The sequence below is a fragment of the Pleuronectes platessa genome, chromosome 13 (genome assembly GCF_947347685.1).
Source record: "Pleuronectes platessa chromosome 13, fPlePla1.1, whole genome shotgun sequence".
NCBI classification, from domain to species: domain Eukaryota; kingdom Metazoa; phylum Chordata; class Actinopteri; order Pleuronectiformes; family Pleuronectidae; genus Pleuronectes; species Pleuronectes platessa.
This window is the reverse complement of record NC_070638.1, coordinates 1,668,055-1,687,926: the sequence shown is the minus strand read 5'-3', so window position 1 is coordinate 1,687,926 and position 19,872 is coordinate 1,668,055. Positions and strand designations below refer to the sequence as shown.

Sequence of the window (19,872 nt, the reverse complement as noted above, 5' to 3'; positions counted from 1 at the left end):
CGATCATGGTGTGTGTGTGTGTGTGTGTGTGTGTGTGTGTGTGTGTACACTCTACACTGGTATGTGCTCACCTTTGAACTGTGGGATCTCCCCAGTGGGACTCTTGGGTAACCCTTTGTGGCAGGCGTCGCTGGTCAGAGCCACCGTCACTCCACAGCTGCCCAACAGAAATCCAATCTGCTGACTGCCGGCGTCCTGGAGAGAGACAGATTTGATCAAGAGCTGCTGCTGCTCAGCTCCTCTGGTGAGTGGACGCTCTGGATGAGGGACAGCTGGTGCACGTGAAACTCTCCTGCTTGGATAATAATCACACATAACTGTCTCCTATCTAACTGTCAACACAAATCTGTGGACAGAGAGAAAGAAGCAAACAAATCTAAAGCTGCATGTTAAGAACTTCTTTACACACACAGAGGGACTTGGGGATCGAACCAACGTTATTTCTGATCAGTGGACGCCCCCGCTCTACCTCGTCCACTGATCCTGGACACTCACCTTCCTGGTCAGTGGTACTTCTATCGGCACAGGGACGACCTCGGCCAGCAGGCAGCCGTAGAACGCCGTCATGAAGGCGGGCGGGGTCGTTGTTCGGGAACACCAGCGCCACCTGCAGGCAGCGAGAGGCAGAACACCGGGGTTACTGCAGGAGCGTGGTTTCTTTTTGGTTTAACGTTTGTGTTCGTCGGGTGTTAGAAAGATCGTGATGGTGAGAGAAGCAGGAATCTGTTAGGAAGGTAGAGTAGATAAAGCGTTTTTCTCCTTCAGGGCATTTATTCTGCATTTTCCCCTCTTAGTGAATCCTCTTAAAATCTTAAAATCATTATTTCTACACCGTGACGTCTCATCTGAAACTAGTTTTCTGTCGTAGCAGCAGAATAACAGGATTCCTCTGCTCCGCCATGTTGGATCCAGCTCGGCTGCAGAGTCTGGTTATGATAACAATGTTGAGCCCAAGCGTAAGTGCTGCTTAATGGCTTCCATATTCAGAACTGAACTGTGTGTGTGTGTGTGTGTGTGTGTGTGTGTGTGTGTGTGTGTGTGTGTGTGTGTGTGTGTGTGTGTGTGTGTGTGTGTGTTTGTGTCTGTGTGTGTGTGCGGCTGAAGCTGCAGTCTAAGCTAAGTGCACCTGAGTGAATGAGAGCAGTGTAATGATGCTTTAACAGGACTAATGTTGTCAGTGCCGGTCTCATTGGAGACGTTCAGGTTTCATGTGTAGAAGATACAAGCAGGAGAAGATGGGTGGGGGGGGGGGGGGCAGGCTGCAGCAGTTTGACATATGAATAACATACGAGGTCGGTGATAAATCCAGACTTTCACGACGCTTCATAGATCATGTGACGTTCTGGGCGATAAGAAAAATCTGATATTTCCTGCTTTTCTAACATTTAACGCCCCCGAACATTAGAGAAACACACTTTTCACAGATTAATAACTTCTGCATCATCGCTGTGTGTCATTAAAGTCCTTCAGGTTATAAAGACTCATTTCTGTAATCACCCTGCAGAGACACATCAAAACAACAACGCTGTCATTTCACACACTTAACAAAAAGGACCCGTTTGTAATTCACACTCTGAGGGGGAAGAAAAGGGAGTTTTACAGTAATTAAAAACACACACCCTCCGGCTGAGATGCATTAACACACACACACACTAACACACACACACACACACAGACACACACAGACACACACACTCTGGCCCTGCACCAGCCTTGACTCGAGTCTCCATTCGAGCAGGAAACTGAGCTCAAAGTGAAGATGAAAGAGAGACGGAGGCGAACAGAGACAGTGGGGGGGGGGGGGGGGCGTCACATGTGGGACTCGACCTGGATAATGAAGGTTCCAGCCCGATGAGATGATCGCACTGACAACACGAACATGTTCTAAGTATTGAGTCACGGTTCCTGAGTGCTGACGTCAGGAATCTGCTTCCACATGTTGTTCTCCAGCCGGCGGCTCTGTGATGTTTTAACACCGAGGGAAACTCAGGAGGCGACAGAGGAGACGCTCTGATGTCTCTGATGTCTCTGATGTCTCTGATGTCTCTGGTGTCTCCAGCTGTTTCTGGGTCGAGCTCCTCCACACGGCCTCGTTCACCTCTAGCGGTGGTTTGGTTTCTCAATTTCTGAGATTGCTACGTCCACTTCCATACGAATAAGATGGAGAACGGAAGCTGGTATTTGAAATGAGCCGATGGTGCCGGGGATCTAGATTTGAAAGACGTCTCATTCGGTTATCTAGGATGTTTGTTTGGTTCTCACCCGGTCGCCAGGCCTGACCAGTGGCTCCTGTTTGGTTCCCAGCTTGTGCAGCAGGTTGTAGGCCACCTTCACACTTCTGGACCACAGTTTACCTGCAAACACACACACACACACAGCGTGATCACACAGGGAAACACACTCACGCAACAACAAATCTGAGACGTCAGGGATGAAAAGTGCAGTCGAGAGGTCAAAGGTTAAATTGGAAATCTTTTTTAACTTCAGTGTGAAATGGAACAAAGGAAGAGAAAAGCACTGAGCTGAGCTGAGTCGTATATTTCACCGTGTGAGGGAACTGGCTCCAATCACACAGACGTCAAACCAGACCCTGCAGTGTAATTGGATCCATGTACAGTGACACTTCACACACACACACACACACACTCTACACACAGTCATATTCTCCACATCAGTATATAATTACACAGAGAAAGGGGGGTTCTGCTATCTCCACAGATACTTGTGGTTATTGTTTGTGCTCGTGCAGCTTCAGGCTGGTTCAGGTTATTAATATGAAACATCTCTTGAATCAGAGTCGTTGTCTCTGCAGGGACAAGTCGCCTCTTCTGAGTAAAGACACAAACTCACTCCAGCAGAATCCGTCCTCTGCTTCTCTCTCTGTTCCCGACTGGCAGATGCAGACGTCATGAACGAGCGACCAAGTGTGAGAATCTCTTTGTTTTTCACGCAAACTGAGGATCTGGGATCCCATGAGGAACCAGACGAGGTAGGAGAGAAAGGAAATTGCAAATAAAAGGCAGAGCAACGGTGATTCGGCGGAAATTAATGAATTCAACACCGGGGGTCTTGAAAAACTGTCATTTGCACGTAAGAGGAGGACATCATGGATTGATTAAAGGCACTTCAGCAGTAACAGTGGGAATCCCAACCAGCAGCCGCCGCCCGGCCTGGAAACAACCCTCCTCAGTTACAAGGCTCCTGCTGACGTTTTAAGGAAGCTTCCCTCCAGCTGAGCCGTGTCCAGATCTGAGATCTGCATCTCCAGATGTAAGCACAGATCTGGGGTCTGGCTTTTTTTGTATGACGTTACTCAATCAACCCGTGAAAGATTCACCCAGCAGCCTTTTGTCCTCAGAAACCTTCTCATCGTGGAGCTTGATTTAATAACATCAAGGCGTTGGTTGTGAAATGAGATATTAGAACACTTTGAGAAACACACACTCTGAAGACAGAACAGATCAAACTGGACGGTCAGTGTTTCTCACAAACTCAGTGTTTCTCACAAACTCCAGTTGAGGATCAGGAGGTTCTAGGTCCTCTAGGTGTTCTGAGGAGGAGGATTTCTAGTTTTGTAGGTCACAGAAAAACACTCTGAAAAGAAGCAGATATAAGAACCCAGCGTCTGAGCATCTTCATCAAGAAACTTTAAATAACAACTTTGCTGTTTTCAGAAGATCACAGTTCCCTGAGCAGCTCTTGGCTCGCTTGAAACTTTTTCATATATAGAAAATGTTTCCTCTCCTTCCGACAACGTGGGGTTATCAGCAGTGCAGCGCGCTGAGGGTTGAGTTCAGGGACAGTGGGAGAGTTCGGTATCGGGAATTTTTTATCCGTTCCCCCGAGTAAAGATACGAGTTCACAGAAAGAAAACACAACAAAACAAGTTCGTCCTTGTTGGCCGACATCAAAGGGACGACGCCACTGGACTGAGAGATAAAGGAAGATGGAGATTCAGAAACAGCACTGCGCACACACACACACACACACACGCACACACGCACACACACAATCTCACCGTGTTGTTGTCTCTCTGGTGGAGGACTCCTGAGTGCAGGCTGAAGACATTTCACAGGCTGGTGAGCGCTCACATTGCCTCATCATCAGCTCCCCCCCCCCCCCCCCACACACACACACAAACTATATTGTATAACTACAGCGCATCATTCACTGAAGCCGATCAGCTGCAACCTGCCACAGGTCCAGGATCTGTACGTCTCCAGGATTCTGAGGCGTGCAGGTAGGATTCTTCCCGGGGAGCCGAGGCCCTGCTTACCGTAGGTCAGCACGTAGAGCGGCTTGCCGTTGGTGTCCATGGTGGTGAGGCAGGGGGCCTTCGGGGAGATGGTGCCCCACCTCTGCAGGGCCGCCTCCAGGGACGGGGGCCAGTTGGTGACCACGCCCAGCTGCTCGCCCCTCATCACCACCATCGGGGCGCCCTCGGCCTTGGGCTGGTTGGGGTCCGGCTGCTGGACTGGAGCAGACCGGCAGGAAACGGGGATCAGATTAGATTTTATAAGATTAGATCAGAATAGATTTAATATTTGTTCATGATGTGAATGTTTTATGAATCTTTGCTCATATTGAACCGTTTTACTCTTCTTCAAGCTGCTCCTCGTTTTCCTCCTCTTCATTTTGAATCACTATGAGCTGTCTCAATAAGGTTTATAGTTATAGCTTCACTCTGATGTATGTGAGGAATGCAGCCGTGGGAAGGAGTCATTTATTTTCCAAACTTACAAACACAATCTCATGATGAAAACACAGCGTCATTAGTTTCCTTTGATTTAACGACGTGAAGACGTGAGTTCATCACAGCTGGATCACAGAGGAAGGAGATGAGCTTTTCATTAAGCACAAAACACAAAGAGGCTGAATCTTAATGTCCCACTGAGTCGTCCCAGCCTTTGTTATTCACTAAATTATGAATTATCCTCTGGCTCTGCAGCTTTTGACACTGGGAACAAAAGGAAATATTCATCAGTTGGATTCGGCTTGGCCACGACACACATCAGGAGGAAAAGGAGGTTTGGTCGAGAAAGACGTGGAAACGGCGGCCGAGGTTAAAGTGATGTAACAAGAGACATTGTGAAAAATGAATCAAATGAAAAAGTTGTTACCTTCCAGAAGCTCCTCGAAGTCGTCGACAAAGAACTCCCTGAGCGGCGGGCGCTTCGGCCTCTTCAGAGTGTTGACGAGCTGCTGGATCTTAGCGGAGACTCTGCTGCTGACTGGGACGCCTGCAGGGAGACACACACACACACACACACACGCACACACACACACACACACAACCGCTGTAACACAACACAACAAACCAAGAGCAGAAATCCTAAATAAGCTTTACAGGCCCTCTATGAGTGAGTATTCTATTATATATATGTTTAATTTCAAGTGTGAATCTAAAGTTAAATCCTGAAACAAGATTAAAAAAACAAAATGGCACAGCTCCAACAGCTTGACAACAAAAATAATCCCAGTGCTGTGAAAGAACGACTCTCCACTTTCAAACCAACATAAGCTTCTTATCTGGCGTCTGATGAAATGAGCTCATTGGACGTATGAAGATATGAATCAGCAGATTTCACTCCTCTGCCAAATTAAAATGAGGCACTGAACTCGGTGCCCACCTCTTCCCAAAACACCCAAACAACATGAGTGAATATATAAAACATTCAGTAGCTTTGGTTGTTAAATCATTAGGGCCCGAGAACTGACAGTGGGAGGCCCTATTGAAATTGTAATGATTATTATTATTATCATTATTCAGGCAAATGAATTGGCTTTTTGAGGCTTTAACATGCTCAACTTCTTACCTAAATTTGCAGAAAGTTAGAAAGTAGTGAAAATATACGTATTCTGGAGGAATACCCCCCCCCCCCCCCCCCGAGACCCCCGGAACGTGCTCACATTGACCGATCATCACAAAAATCGATACACAGGTGTATCATGACCAGACAAACAAAACTCTGGGTGTAATTGGAAAAACGCAACAGGAAGCCTGCTATTTTGCATTTAGTGTCCATATTTTTCTTATTGCTCTTATAGTCACTTCTTTCCAGCTCCACTCACCGTCGCCCGTCTCCATCAGCTCGGCGTTGCCGTACTTGGGCGTCTGTCTCTGGACCGCGGTGCCGCCGCCCGGGCCTCGCTCCACCTGGATCCCATCAGCGGAGGTGGTGTTGGCCGAGTTGTTGGTGTAGCCGGTGACGTCTGGAGGAGCAGAGTGGTTCTCTGAGAGGTGAGATGAGGGAGGGAAGGAGGGAAGGTTAGTCATCTACAATGAAACAGAAGAATGACAGATGTGTGGTTGTTCGTCTGAATTCAGTTCTTCCAGACTCATCAGGTCACTCTGACCTTTGACCTTTGAAACATCTGAGTCTAAACAGTGGCCAGGTTGAGAGGACTCCCTCGAAAGTAAGTTGGTCACAGGACGAAAGACGAGTTCTGTGAGGTCACAGTGACCTTGACCCTCCAATTTGAATCACTTCATCTATGAAATGATTCCCTGAAGGTATTTATGTCGTTGACCTCTGACCTTTGATCACAAACTTCATCCATGACTCCATCTGAAGGTTTGCATCAAATTTAAAGAAACGACCTCCAGGCTCAGATATTGAGTTCACAAGAATGAGACGGACCAATCAGAAACAAGATGCCTCCGGCCCCTCGGCCCACCAGCTTCTCTGTGAGAAACAACAAACCATCAACACCTCACACTGGTTTTCAGAGCGTTTCACTTCCTGTTGTGTTTCAGCTTCTCTGCTGCGGCTGATTTTTCAAACGCTTCACTTTACTCTGAGTGGACGGAGCATGAAATGAAGCAGGGAGGAGGAAGTGTGGTGAATCCAAACAGATGAGTGGAGGTGAATCTCATCTTGTTCAGCTTTAGGAAATGTTGCAACACAAAGTCCTGCTCGACAAGTCATGAAAAGAAGACGACACAAAAGATAAATGACTAAAGTTCAAACAACACAAACATGATCCAACAACAATGATCAGAGACAAGATGAAGAACAACTGGAAGAACGCAAACATCTCAGGATGAAGAAGAGGAGCGGTGAACGTGGAAGACGAAGAGATTCCAGAGCACAAAGACTTTGGACACAAAGAGAAAAAGAAAGCTTGATAATTCTCTTTTCAAAACATGAAGACTCACATGTTAACTTCTTGTGTCTGTGATGGAACCAGAACAAAGATGCATTTCACTCTGATCTCTTCGTCTTCCTCTTACTTCATATTTCATCATCGCCTTTTCTCTCTGAGTGATTATTAACAGCTCGATTTCTTTATAATAAAAACAGACACATATGCACCACACAGGCTCTACACTGCATGTTGGGTTATTAATTTAACCTTCATAAAGAAAAAAGACTTATGGGCACAAACTAATGAAGTTCACTGGATTTGAACTAGTTTCATGGTGTCACTGGAAAAGCTCCTGTGGCTTAACGTCTGTTTCTATGTTTCTTTATTTCCTCAGTTTCCTGTCACCTGTTTATTCCACTGGTCTCACCAGGGTTGATGATAACTGTGAAACACAGAAGTTGCTTCTCGGCCAATAAACCCGACAGAAATCATCAGATTTCATCGCCTGACAAACAAGAGAGGAGAGATTTTCAGCATCAGGGAGAGAAACATAAAATAAAAAGAGAGAAACAAGTGGAGAGAGAGGAATCGAGCAGCGAGCAGGAGACCAAACAGAATTCTTTATTCAGACACGGACTGAATATCAACACAGCAGAGCACAGAGCAGGCATGCTAATCACTGGAGCTACATCTGCACTGTCTGTCTGCAGTCCTGTGCTGCTCATCACTGTGTGTGTGTGTGTGTGTGTGTGTGTCCTTCTTTCTGACCAGCTGTGTGTGTGTGAGTGAGAGTGAGTGAGTGAGTATGTGTGTGTATCCTTCTTTCTGACTAGCTCACCGGTGTGAGTGTGTGTGTGAGTACGTGAACACGCATCTGGTGACCTCATCAACATGTATTTATGAGGATGTACGACAGGGAGGAAGAGCGACCCTGGCTGAGGAGGAGGAGGAGGAGGAGGAGGAGGAGGAGGAAGGCCACCATCACTGCTGGAATACGGATCAGGCTGAGGCGGTTCACTCGGGGACAGGACGTCTCTCACTGTGGGTCGATGGCGGTTTAACAGGGTTTAAAAGACACTGAGCCCTTCAGTCACAGTGACTGTCGACTGAAGCTCCTAGAAACATTTAGGATGAAAGTCCACGAGTCAAATAAGTTTTAGTGTATATAAAATCTATAATGTCCACCCTTCAATCAGACTTTAACTACAAGCATTTAGAAAGTCTCCGTCCAGGAGCCTTTAGTCTCTCCTGTGATGGCAGCTTTAATCACATTTGATATAAGAACTCTTCTAGAACTTTTCTTTAGGTGAATGCTCTTTGCTTCCTGCAGCCGGAGTCACTGTGTTCTCACAGAAGAGGAAACCACTTCAATAAATCAGGCCGGACATTGATTTGAGCCCCGAGCTGACCGGTGGGTTCTTGTTATTCACATAACATCCAGAAGTCTGGATGATGATAAGAACTTTTCCTAACCAGAGGAAAGTGTTGGTGAAATCCTTTGATCTTGATTCCAGGCGGCAGATGATGGTTTACAGCCGTCACCAATCAACAGAGCTACGGTTCATACAAACGTTGAAAATATGTTTTTATGAACTCGAGCATCGTTAGCTGTTCGCTGAGAGCTCACACTTTAAAACACATTCTTCTTGATTTCTCGTCTCACTCGCTGCTGCCATCGCCTCTTTGAAAACCAGCTCATCACAGAAGCGCAATGGATTATGGGATATGTTGGGCCGGGAAGGATCCACCTGCCGATGTGACCCAACGTTTTTAAAAAGCAGCCTCAGAAAGATGCACCCCCGACTCGAGACACAGCTTTTAAGAAAACAAGCTGCGTAAAACAAGAGACCGACAGGGAAATAAAAAAAGAGGAAGAAGACAGTCAGACGCTTTCTGACTCGGATTAAAAACCATTTTGAAAGCATATCGACTCTGACCGAGCAAATTATGCTTCATAATTAGACAAATCAATAAACAACGCCAGCAGAGTGACCTTGAACAGGGAGTCGACCAGACAAGCTGCTCTCCAGCTTCTTTAAAAGCATCGTGGATTTCCCTCATCAACAATTCACAGCTTATTTTTCCTTTTGCTCGCACAGACACAGTTTTCATGCATCTACCACAAAGCTCAAGGCTGCAGCGAGGGGAGCACTGACATAATAATAATAATAATACTGGATGATAACCACGGACCATCCATCTGTTTCATGAGCTTTCATAACCAGCTCGTAAAAACACGGGAGAAATCAGGGGTCGAAAAAACGTATAACATATAAATGACACATCTGACTTTAAACGTCACAAAAGCTTTCTATCCACTACTCAATACTCAATAATTAAGATTAACAATCTCTTTTTTTGGGGCCAAGATACAATACAACAAAAATCTAAATCTCTTTAAATCTATCATTATTAACTATTATAATAGTTCATGTCTTTTCCTTTGCTTGTTTAATTTAAGTCATTTCACAATAAGTGAATTTCACTTAATGGCAAAACCAAAAAATGGAGAAAGTGATGTTTAAAAAAGGAAATTAAAAAATGAGAAGCAGCAGCCGGACAGACAAACAGAGTGAAGTTAAAAGAGGAAACAGAAGCAGTGTTAAACTTTACACACCGTGCACTGGGACGCGACCCTCCACCCAACACCCCCAGTTCACACTCCACTGAAACTTCACAAGACTCTGGTTCTCTCACTCAAACCCCGTTTCTACTGCAAACTTCTCAACAACCGACTAACTGGAGCTGCAGCTGGAAAGAAACTCGCCGACACTTGATTTGTTTAAAGAGCAAACGAGGAAACAGCTGCTCTAATATGAGGATATCTGCACTAGATAAGGAGGAGATGAGTCAAAACATCATCTTATCAATGCACTCAGGATTATCATTTAGACATTTATCACATAATTATTCATTATTTTAATCCTCATTATGTTCACAGACGTTAAATAACGAGGGACGACACATTTCCACTTCCTAGAGACGTCCCTTCACCATTCGACAGCACGCTGGTCAACTCTGATTTCTGCTTTATTAGTAAATTTGACTTCTTGTAAAATGTAATTTGTCCCACACGGTGTTAGGAAGCGTCACATCAGTGTCGTCATCGTGCTACACCGCTCGTTAGGATTTAATTTCCCCAGAGACAGAACCAACGCGACAGAAAACAGAACCTTAAAAACATCTAACAGTACGTGGACCAATCAGCAGCCATCATCCATCACCTCAGATCCCTGAGTGTAAGAGTGCAGCAGAATCCAGACACGTTAAAACTCCTTTTTAACTAGAAAATGACAAATAAATCTTTAGCTTTGGCTCAGGATGACACAGCCTGAGCTCAGGAGTTGCTCTAGATCCAGATTTGACTTGTGGTCTCCACGGGGAGTCTGTAATTTGCTCTGTGGTTTTCTAGACTTTGCAATAAGCAGAAATAAATCCTCACTGGGTTTCTCTAAAAGTCTCAGGTTATAGAAGTGGACTCGTGGTTGTTAAAGATGCAGCCTCACATCAGCTGTATTCTCTTGAGCTGCTCTGGATTTTGTCTCTAGATCTGAGGATGACAACATGTCCCTGGACTTGGATTAGTGCTTCAGAGTTTCCTGAGTATTTCTATGGAATCAGCAAATTCATGCATTTTATTTTTCTACTTGTTCTGAAAAGTCCCAGAAGAAATAAAATGGAATCGAGCAGTGAAGAACATTTTGTGGTTCTTGACACTTAATACAAACAATACAGAATCGGGTCCACCACCTCCTCTCTTACCCGTCTTGTGGTGGTGGCGATGGTGATGGTGGCGGTGGTGGTGGTGGTGGGCGGACATGTGGACATGCTGAGCCAGGACGTCAGCCAGGCGGCCTCCGGCTGCTCCGCTCCCCCCCGCTGCGTGTGGAGGAGGAGGAGGAGGAGGCCGTGGACGAGGTGGTGGTGGTGGTGGACGAGGTGCCGTGCATGGCCCGGCTGATCCAGTGCTCCATGCTGATGCTCCCCTCCCGGCTGGACGACGTCCCCCCCCCCCCCTCCTCCGTCCTCTTCTCCACCGTCTCCTCCGTCTCCCTCCTCCCCGTTGCCCTGACCCTCACCCTCCGAGCCGGAGGAGGTGTCTGAGCAGGAGACGAATGGAAGAAGAAAATAGATTCATAAAACTTCTAGACAGGTCATCAGAGCAAAAATGAAAAATGTGAATTCGAAACACTGAATCAAACCAATGGACAATAATTGATCTTTGATTCTATCACGATACTAATGCTATTATAATATAATAATAATTAGAGTATAAGAGACAAACACAGAGACAGTCTTTATGTCACAGTCTATTTCCTTTAGCCTGGAAATATTTCAGCTCCCATCTGTTGCCACCGGGGAGGGACGGAGTAAAGTTTGTTCATGAAAGTGTGTGTGTATGTGTATGTGTGTGTGTGTGTGGATTTGTGTGAACATATTTTTCCCATGATTTCCATAATGCCCATGGCAACACAAGCCTGACGGTGTGGAACCGAGTCTGAAGAGGAAACACCTCCAGCAAACAAGCACAAGTCACATGACCTCTTGTTCTGGTTCAAGAGAAGATCGCTGGTTAGAGGACCCCCCCCCCCCCCCCCCAGTGCATTGCTGACGTGCTTGCTTTGGTAAAATCTGAGTCTGGTTCTCAGCAGGACCCCACCGAGGCTTCCACTGACGACACAAACATGTTGAGAACAATAGAAAACAAGCTGCCGGCCAACGTGGGACTCTCACAGGAGGAAAACACACAGAGCATCAAAGAGGGGAACGTGAGAACGAGAGAGAGAGAGAGAGAGAGAGAGAGAGAGAGAGACTCGTACTGAAGATGAAATATGATTATTGATGAGTTGAGTTATCGAGAAACTGCAGCTGTGAAACCAGTCGAAGGCCAATCGCTGCTCGGCAACATGCGACTCTGCTGTCCTCAAGTGAACCTCGCCGGCAGAGAGACAGCCGTGTGTGTGTGTGTGTGTGTGTGTGTGTGTGTGTGTGTGTGTGGGTGTGTGTGTGTGTGCGTGTGTTTTTACCGCTCCCTCGGGATGTGTGCTTTCTAAATCTGCATGAGGGACTGTGTGTATTACTGTGACTCATCGCTGCTTGTTTACCTTGTCTTGTGTGAAGTGGAGGGAAAAGATAAACTTAGAAGTCGTGTGAATTTTCTATGTGTGTGTTTGTGTTTGTGTGTGTGTTGTCAAGGTATACAATTGTCTTCGATTGGCGACAAAAACGTAAATCATAACATTTTACGGTGAATAAATATTTTAAAGTTAGGTTTAAGTTAAGGTTATGGTTATGGTAAGGGTTAGGTGAGTAGTAACAATGGTGATGGTTAGAGTAAATCCAGTCAACCTCCAATTGAAGTCACACAGACACCACCGTAAGTGTGTGTGTGTGTGTGTGTGTGTGTGTGTGTGTGTATTTGCTAACTTTATCTCTCTGTTAGAAAAATACATATTGAATAAATCCAATGAAAACCGACTGTGTGCATCCAAACCCTGGTTCTGATGATTCCTCTGAGCCACAGAGCTCCTGTATCACCACCACAACCTATTAAAGACATATCTGTGGGCCACACTGTTGTTCTTTTATCATCATAAACAAACCCACACACACACAAACACACACACACACGTGAACAGTCCTGTTGCCCCAAATACTCACCAGAGCACCAAATGTGGATTAATCCTGCAGAAAATTGTCCCAGACAAACGCTCTATTTCCTCCTGATGGACTGAACGTGTGCAGGTGCAGCTGTTTGAGACGTGAGATGAGTCTAAAGGTGTATTTCATGTATTTCATTCGTGTGTGAAATTCTACACTCACACTGATACGTCTTAAAATCCATCAGCTTTGCTCATTTACACCTGGTAAAGATTAAAATGCTTCTGAGATGTGTAGTTTGGCCGTTGTGCGGCTCCTCTCTGTGTCGTGAGTCTGAATCCTCTTGTTCAGAGACGCTGAGGAGCTCGACCCTCCAGCCCACAGAGATAATAGCCTCATTAACACCTTCATTAAAACCAACACCAGCTCCATAACGAACATGGACGCCTGCCACCAGCCACCCGGACAGACCCCCCCCCCCCCCCCCCCCCCCGCAACGGCCCACCGGGAGGAACTCAGCCGTGATGTGTCCGGAGAAGTGAGGGTCGGCCAAATATCCATCAGACTCCCTCATCGCTCCGAACTTCAAACGTACGATGACATCCACGTGGGGGGGGGGGGGGGGGGGGGGGGGGGGGGGGGGGGGCGATAGGTCGGGCACGTGCACACATGATAACTGACGGCACAGGAAATAGAATCTTAAAGGTCGAGGCCACACGGGGGTCAAATATATGAAAAACCATCTAAATTGGTTTCTGTTGATTCCTGGTCCTTGTTCTTCTGCAGAGTTTCTGTCCCTCAGTAAAACCTTCAGTCTCTGAACTGGCTCTTTTACAGGACCAATAAAGGTTATATCCCATAATGCCTCCTCTCACAATACAAGATTATTACATCACACTAATTGCAGTTATTAATTTACTGCAGACAGTTAAATTCTGGAGTTAGTTTCTGCTCTTTGTTAGTTAACGAGTGACTCCACAGCTTCACACTGCCTCTATCGGGATTTCCTTTGTTTTTATTTAAGTTGGATTTTTATTTAAAATAATTTCCTGACAAACTTGAGATCATAAGAAAGAATCTAAAGGTGTGACTTTGTGCTGACGTTCTCTCTGCTGCCACCTACAGGTCAAACTTTCATCGTGTTCTCTGAGAATCGAACTCGATCACATGACCTGTTGTTCTTGTATGAAACACATTGATGCTGGTTTTAAAATCACATGAATTATCATATTAATAAAAAAACATCTGCATTTATCGGTTGATTGTGGCTCATGACCGGCCACCTTGTGTTTAAAAACGTCTACACACCAATCTCATCAAAGGTGACGCTAAAGCTGCGCTCACTTTCAAACCTCTAAATCAGCACAACATCTACCGCTCACAGAAACACACACACACACACACACACAAACACACACTTAACTTGACTAACCTAAACTACGGAGGCCGCCTTTGCAGAAGTGTGTGTGCTGCTACTGGAGTCATCGCTCATAGCACAACAAAGTAGATAACTTGGGTTGAGCAAGTTGTCGTGTGTGTGTGTGTGTGTGTGTTGTGTGTGTGTGTGTGTGTGTGTGTGTGTCTTGCTCTTCACCTGGTGGTGTGTAGGCGTCCATGGAGGTCTGGACCACCAGCGACCGCCTCTTGGACGGCATGGCACCGCGATCTTCCTCTCTTTGTGTTTGGCCAAGGCCCGCCTGCACTGCCTCCGTGTGCACATCTGGACACAAACATACAGATGTGTTTAGTTCAGAGTGCAAAGCGACAACGAACACACAACCATCTCCCAGGGGACACTGCAGTGTAGGACCTTTCAGAAGTCATGGAGTACATGTAAAAAAGTTTGTATTATGATATCTAAAGTAGCCGTTCCACAGTGTTGTTTATGTTTGAATGTGTTTTTTCATGACACTAATAAAATCCTCTCGTGTTAACACACCATGTGTGTGTTTGACCTCATCAGCTGCTCGGGGCTGTGTGAGGTGACATTGTGGTTCTTTCACTCATTAAGTATCTGAGTATTTCTTCTTCTTCTCAGCTGAACACACGACTTAAGGCCAAAGAGAGAAGTTGACTTCTCAAGCAGCCGTGACGGCGTCCAGTGCAAACACAGAGAGAACCATCAGCCGCCCTCTGTCTTCCTGCTGCATTGGTTAAGTTCAGGGAGTGTCGGTGGAGACCTTGTGTAAATGAGCGTTTCTAACAGTGAGATAAAGAGCTGCAATATAACCCCAGTGTGGTTTGTTTGCAGAGCAGACGGCAGGCTGACGATAACCACACCAGTGAGACTCAGTCAGAATGAACGTGGGCTGCAGGTTCACGTTTGTTTGGCTTCTGTTGGGAAACGGAGGTGATTTAAATCTCAAGTGCACGTTTATTGTCTGACGGTCGACCGAGTGTGACGGCAATGTGTGCGAGAGAGAGAGAGTGTGTGTGTTTGTGTGTGTGTGTGTCGTTTAAAAGAAGACTGCAAAACTCTTCTTTTTCGATTTAGTGGTTTAAAAGTTTTTTTTTACAGGATTTATTTCTGGGTTGGATCAAACTCTTCAGCAGACTCCAGGTCTGTGGTCACAGAGCGAAGCAGGTTTCTCTCCAGATGATGAAATGATTCAAACACCAGCTGGTTTCTTCTCTTATCGGATCTTCACTTCTAACCCCGAGTGTCACCACAACAAATTCCCCCAGATTACATTTGAATGAGACGCTGCTGAAATCCTCAGTTAATCCGATATTAATCTTGAGTCCACACCGCATGGAACCAGGACAAACAATGGAGGACAGATTTCCCTAAAGCTGGTTTCTTCACAGTCCAAACACTTTGCGGCACAGAAGGACTGAGAACATCAACCAGAGCCCGGATGTGGTCCTATGTACAACATGTCTGTGAGGTCAGTTCCTCTGTCCACGAGGACTGAACGTCCCAAAGACGTCCTACAGTGGTGGGACACGTCCGTCTCACCTGATCTGTAGCGTTCGTCTCTGGAGCCAGAGGACCGCCGGCGGTGGTAGCGGGAGGCCGAGGACGGGGTGACCGGTGCTCTTCTCTCCTGGCCCATGGACGGATCCATTCCTGGAACAGAGGAGGTTCAGATAACAGTCTGAACCTGAAACCAAATCTAAAACCAACTCTATGATAAAAAACCCTCACCTTCTTTTATTTTTGTATCTATAGAGCAAACTAATAAAATTAAATCCTAGATAAAGTCAAGTTAAAGTGTTCAAGGGGCAGATGTGTGCAGATGATCACGACTCAGATCAACAGCTTTAGATGGGGAAACAAGAAATACACTTCATCACCAAACTATAAACAACACAACGGTTAGATTTGAGTTTTTTCCTTGAATCAAATCCAGATTCTCTCAGAGAGGAAACCAGCTCCCTGCAAACCAGTCAATACGCCTGATGAGAAGAACCAGCCGGGTCCTGACAGCCGCTGATCTACCAGCATCCATCTTGATTAGAGCTCTCAGAGCGGCTCAGGGAATCGCTGCTGCTGCTCGAGAGAAGAGCTGAAAGTTGATTAGCCGACCGACGACTAGCAGCCAGAGCAGGAGTATATGAGAGGTCTGTGAGAACCCCCCCGCTCTGCTGCTCTCCTCTGGGGAGTCTGGATGGATGGACACGCTGGAAACATGAAGCAGTGAATTTTATTTCCACTGGACGGACTCTCGGCTGGTGGGGGTGAATAATCTGAGGTTTGCAGACTGACTCCAGATCAGAGGAAGTGAAGAAGAGCTCCTAAAGGCCTGAATTGATCTGATGATATTTCCTGTAGGTGACGCATACCCATTTCTCTGAAAGCTGAAGTTTTTATTAATGGGGGAAAACTTGTTATTTAAATATTTGAAGTTGATGAGCTAATAACACTTAGTTTTACCTGGTGCTTGAGGGAAATAGGCTCCAATCAGCTTGGAGCGCTTCTTCTCATAGCCCTTCTGTGTGATGTCACCTGTCAGAGAAACACAGAGAGAAGGTGGTTTACTTTCCTTATTCTTCATGGTGAGAAATGGTAAAACCAAAATAAAGTTGTTTTTGAATCAAGGTAGTTTTACAGACTTTCCAGCCAAAGGTTATTTAAAAAAACAAGCTTAAGACACGAGGTGTGTTCCATTATCTCCCAGTTAAACTCCCACAATCATCTGAATTAATGGAAACACACAGAAAACAACAAGGTTCTATTGAAATGAACACAAAGAGCCACAACCTCTTCTCGGTGATGTTAAACAAACTTTTAACAGCACAGGGAAGAAGTGAGAAATCAACACAAGCCTACATTAACATCTGATTTCTTTAATAAATGCTTATGACCCCATTTTTCAGAGACGCACAACATATTTCAGAGTTGGACTGAGGTTTTATTTTCTGATACTCTAAACATGTGTTCTCCCACCTCCTGAAACCTTTGTGACAACTGTAGCTGACGGCAGGCGGCTGAGCGGCTGAGCAGCTGAGCGCTCTGAGGACGACTCAGTGAAGAAATGAAAACTCGGAGGAAAGATAAATCAGAGTGAAGGGCACCTCCTCTCCTCCAGCAGCAGGAGGCGAAGGAAACAGACCGAGTGACTAACTCTGCAGCTGATTGGTCGAACAGGGGAGAAATCTGGACCTGACAAATCCTCCTTAAACACACCAACACGTGACTCACTGGCTCGGATCAAGAATCCAACTGTGGGCACGGACGTCATCGGTGATGTCAGCAGAGTGTGTGTGTGTGTGTGTGTGTGTGTGTGTGTGTGTGTGTGTGTGTGTGTGTGTGTGTGTGTGTGTGTGTGTGTTTCTGGTAGCGTGAAGGCAAAGGCACATGGCAATAATTAGCATCTCTAGTAGGGGATCTAAGTTCCCTGCAGAGAGAAATGTTTCAGTTGGAAAAGACAATAAAAGAGACTTTGAGGGAGGTTGAGACACATGGGGGGGGGAACAGAGGGAGGTCCGACCTTATCCCCCACATACCAACCAGTTGCACTAAGACACACACACACACAAACAGAAACACACACACTCGCTGCCAACCATCTTGACTTAATTGGGATTTTTATCCAGAGTCAAAGTGAAATGAACGTGTCAGTCACAGCTGATTCAGTCGGGGACTGTAACAGCTCCTTGATGGAAACCTCCTCCAGTGATTCAGTCAGTCAGTCAGTCAGTCAGTCAGTCAGTCTGTCAGTCAGTCTGTCAGTGAGACAGTCAGTCAGTCTGTCAGTCAGTCAGTCAGTGATTCAGTCTGTCAGTCAGTCTGTCTGTCACTCTGTGAGACAGGGCAGGGTTTAACTCCGGGGCTTCCAGTATTATTATATTATTGTCATTCTAATTTATTGTCTACAAACTTCTGATGAAGGACTTTCCCTGTGTGAGTTGTGTTGCAAGAACAACGTGTGTGTGCACAGCTACAGTAAGAACAGTCACTTGAGACTATTGAAACATACAAACTGTGTGTTGTTATTCTGCAGCTCGTCTCTGTTTGTGTTGTAATAAACTGGATTTAAATTGTACAGACGCAAAAGCATTGTTGGAGCGAGGGGAGGAGTGAGGGTTGATGGAGGGATGAGGATTTTTAAATAGAGACAGAGGAAGGAAGGATGACTCAGGCTCTGCTATTCCTCCACTGCAGAGCCCCCCCCCCCCCCCCCAGTCTGTCTGTCTCTTCAGTTCTGGATGACATTGCCACCGGCTGTGAGAGACGAGTCCGGCTGAGGTGGTGAAGACGTTTCCTGTTCCTCTGAACACGTTTCACGGCCGAGCAGAGAGAGAGACAGAAAAGCTTCAGCTAGGAACTCCATGATTTATCATCAAGATCCACAAATTAATCTCTGAGAAAGTGAAGAGAATAATCCTGGATCTGCAACTAAATTGAATCGGTTGTTTCCTGATCCATAACGTATCCCTCCACCGATATCTGAGATGTAAACATAAATAAATATGAGGGTTAGGGTTTTTAGGGGCTCAGGACCCAGAACTCGCTGGAGGGATTATATATAAATATCCCATCTGGCCTGGAAACACCTCAGGATCCACCAGGAGGAGCTGGAAAGTGTCACATCGTCCAGATGCCTCCACAACCTGAACACCAGTAAGGGGCAAATCCAGCTCCAATCCACAAGTCAACCATACAGTGCATTCAAGTGAGAGTCTGCTCTGCTATATCACCCCCCCCACTGCGAGTGACAGCTCCCAGAGAAAGAGCAGGGCTGAGCCTCCATGACCATATACAGTATGAGAGAGAGAGAGAGAGAGAGAGAGAGAGAGAGAGAGAGGGAGAGAGAGAGGAAAGCTAGAAATCAACCATGAAACCAGAGAGAGAGAGGAAAACGGGAGAAATAAAGAGAAACCAGCAGAAAAGAAGGGAAGTGTGAACAGAGCAATGTGAATTCAGAGGAAAGGGTAGAAAAAGGGAGAAAGAGGGAAAGAGGGAAGTAGAGAGGAGCGTTGCATCCATCCAGCACCTAAAAAGGAAACAGATGATTTTATTGTTCCCACACTTCAACACTGGAGACACACAGAGAGAGAGTGAGAGAGAGAGAGGGAGGGAGGGAGGGAGGGAGAGGGAGAGAGAGAGAGAGAGAGAGAGAGAGCGAGAGAGAGAGAGAGAGAGAGGACAAGGATGAACTTAGAGCATAAAAATAAAGTGTATATTGGTGATGCTGATGATGAAAGTGTTTTTACAAATCAAGAAACTTTTGGCTGAACGTCTCCATGGAAGCTGAGATAACCGGGTCTACTGGGAGATGTGGTTGTACTGGGACCAGCCCCTCGCCAGGCTCCACACAGTCTCTCCCAGGATTTAAAAACCATTATTATACCAATCAACTGCTCTGAAGTTTGACGGATCTGATCAAACTTAAAACAATATGTATTTGAGAAGCTGTCAGAGGTTTGAAGCCACTGGAAACATTCTTTTAATCAAAATGTGTTTGTTATCCAGCCCCTGGTCGCCGCCCACTGGGGAGAAGAAAGCTTAAGTTATAATTAATTAAATTAATATGGACTATGATTCCAGACCTGTGCTCAGAGATAAGGTAACACACACACACACACACACACAACCATAGAGTCATGCATCCATAAAAACACAAACAAACAGTTGAGCCGAGAGGAAACGCCCCAGGACTCCCTTGGGAATGAGGGCGAGGAAAACACACACACACACACACACACACATATACACACACACACGATGGTGACAAG

The 19,872-nt window shown here is 46.0% G+C and overlaps 1 protein-coding gene across 1 annotated transcript in view; it reads right to left on the bottom strand.

The window, feature by feature from the left end:
* The window catches only part of LOC128454756 (disco-interacting protein 2 homolog C-like), a 95,050-nt gene that overhangs the window by 29,952 nt on the left and 45,226 nt on the right, over positions 1-19,872 (bottom strand). Inside the window, 13 exon segments of the mRNA XM_053438276.1 lie at positions 72-195; positions 496-573; positions 575-607; positions 2,263-2,354; positions 4,277-4,474; positions 5,121-5,240; positions 6,073-6,234; positions 10,852-10,966; positions 10,968-11,106; positions 11,108-11,231; positions 14,285-14,410; positions 15,650-15,760; positions 16,568-16,639. Of these exon segments, the coding sequence (XP_053294251.1) occupies positions 72-195; positions 496-573; positions 575-607; positions 2,263-2,354; positions 4,277-4,474; positions 5,121-5,240; positions 6,073-6,234; positions 10,852-10,966; positions 10,968-11,106; positions 11,108-11,231; positions 14,285-14,410; positions 15,650-15,760; positions 16,568-16,639 (1,494 nt within the window).